This window comes from Branchiostoma belcheri, unplaced genomic scaffold, assembly GCF_001625305.1.
Source record: "Branchiostoma belcheri isolate BF01 breed outbred unplaced genomic scaffold, Haploidv18h27 scaffold32, whole genome shotgun sequence".
Classification (NCBI taxonomy): Eukaryota; Metazoa; Chordata; class Leptocardii; order Amphioxiformes; family Branchiostomatidae; genus Branchiostoma; species Branchiostoma belcheri.
In genome coordinates this window covers 1,474,630-1,476,640 of record NW_017803932.1, presented here as the reverse complement: position 1 = coordinate 1,476,640, position 2,011 = coordinate 1,474,630, and the positions used below count along the sequence as shown (strand labels likewise).

General features: G+C 40.8%; 1 protein-coding gene across 4 annotated transcripts in view; it reads right to left on the bottom strand.

The window, feature by feature from the left end:
• LOC109474837 (neuronal acetylcholine receptor subunit alpha-10-like) overlaps nt 1-2,011 on the bottom strand; it is a 14,817-nt gene that overhangs the window by 4,000 nt on the left and 8,806 nt on the right. Inside the window, exons 3-5 of one of the 4 annotated variants that reach the window (XM_019775269.1) lie at nt 1,156-1,200; nt 751-860; nt 129-359 (exon numbers count right to left, since the gene is read on the bottom strand). The exons of 2 other annotated variants lie outside the window; for them this stretch is intronic. In XM_019775269.1, coding sequence (XP_019630828.1) covers nt 129-359; nt 751-860; nt 1,156-1,200 — 386 coding nt within the window. The remainder of the gene's footprint in view (nt 1-128; nt 360-750; nt 861-1,155; nt 1,201-2,011) is intronic. One more of the 4 variants, XM_019775273.1, reaches the window with a different exon arrangement.

Here is a 2,011-nt window from a genome sequence, read left to right as displayed (position 1 = left end):
TCTTTACTGTATTGTGTGACTCAGCACAATGGAATGCAGAGCAAGGGCCAATAGGCATACTGTTAAAACAACTAGTCCTAGGTAAATATGATTAAACGTCTTCTGTCTGTAGGTGTCACGTGACCTACCGGATTAAATTCGCCATGTCCCCAACTTCGCTCTCACTGAAGTAGTCAACATGGCGACCGTCCTGGTTCCAGGAGCCGAACTGTAGGTAACATTTCTGTTTGTCGAAGGGGAAGTCAGACACGTCCACTAGACAGGCAGACATGGTCACGGCGGGGGCTTTCCAGTCCACCTGGCCGTTAGAAGAGATCATCACCACATCCTCCAGCCACCCGCCAAACTCGTGGTTTACGCTGTAAGTTTTGGTCGATTAGATTAGATTCTCAGTTTTTTCATCAGTACCAAAACATCCAATGACAATTTTTCAACTCTCTACCGCACATGTCAAAGTCGTAACCTGACAGTGCATGTAATTGGGTCTTTTACTATATCATGTTCAAATAGTTGTAGATGTAGTTTAACCGATTGAATGACTTACATGTATAACGCTATTCAGATAATGTCACATTGCTCTCTTACGAAAAGGTATGAAAGATATGCGTAATCCTCTGGTTAGTGCCATACATCTAGACAAGATTTTTAAGGCACATGCACATTTGAAAAGGATGAAATGTTCACATATGTAATGTAATCATCTGACTACGATATCCTTTAAAAGACGTCAGTCGCTGACAAGCTGCTTACTTGTGGTAAAGGAACATGTCTGGTCTCCAGATATTCTCCGCTTGTGTTGCAATGGTCTCTATCCCACCGTACTCACTCACATTCCAGGTCAGAAACTCGTCAGTCCATTTCTGGAACAACGTAAAGTGCACAAGAAGGTAACCGACCACCGAATGGATGGCAGATTCAAACCATGAACTTTGGCAGTACACGTCTGTAGGCAATCTTTCGTCCAGGAGTTTGTCGGGGAAAATATAAAGCATGTGTAGTGGTGCTGCGTACCGGTATACACGTATTTGGGTACAAGTCCAACGTACCAGATCTATGTACAGGCAATGTATTTGAATAGACAGATATAAGTCAAATGCATAACTTGATTATACGTAATACAAGGGTTGTTGACAAATAAAAATATTGCAAACTCACCATTCTTAACCAGACCTCTGCCGTCAGAATCTGGTTCTTCTCGTCCTGTGTAATAATGGGAATCTTCATTGAATGGATGTGGTTAAAGCATACATTCAGATTTTGCAATGAGGAATGAAGTAACCAAATTGCTGTACAAGAAAACCGATGGCTTATTTGAGCAAGATCAGCAAAAGAATAGACAATGTCCAACAGTGGAAGCCAATAGGCTGAAATATTGTCAAATATAACGTTAACGTGGACATTTAAATACTTATCATGGAAAGGTAGTGTTATCTTAGATAAGTGAGAAAGGAGAGGTTTTAGTAGTGTTATTAACACAGCACGAAAACAAATATTTAAGCCTGGACGACCTGGGATGGCGACAAGATGGAGTCAACTTTCTCATGATCTAACGTTACTGATCTGACAACTGCATGACTGACTGAGTGATGAACCGGGACAAACACGGAATGGTAGGCCTCTGTAAATACTATTATAGTATTGTATCATCATTATTGATTAATGTTTCCTTACTTTACATTGGCCCTGGAGGGTAGAAAAATACTTATTTACGCACGGGAGACTGGGATAAACCTACTCGAACGTGTCCTTGAGTATTCGGCAATGTCCCTGAGCGTCACCGTTTTAAGCTATGGCAAAGTTACATTTGTTTCCGCAAAGCCATATTTTTTTAGGACACCTTAGTCTTTAAGTATTAAACAGTTACTTAAGTTACAGTCAAAACCGTCGTGTAAAGCGTTATCTCTTATGTGTATTGGATAGAGTGTTGGACATTGGAAGCTATTGAAGGTAAGATGGATTCGAACATTATGCCTTCTGTTTCAAGATGACTCGGTCTGCTCAATTGCTTATG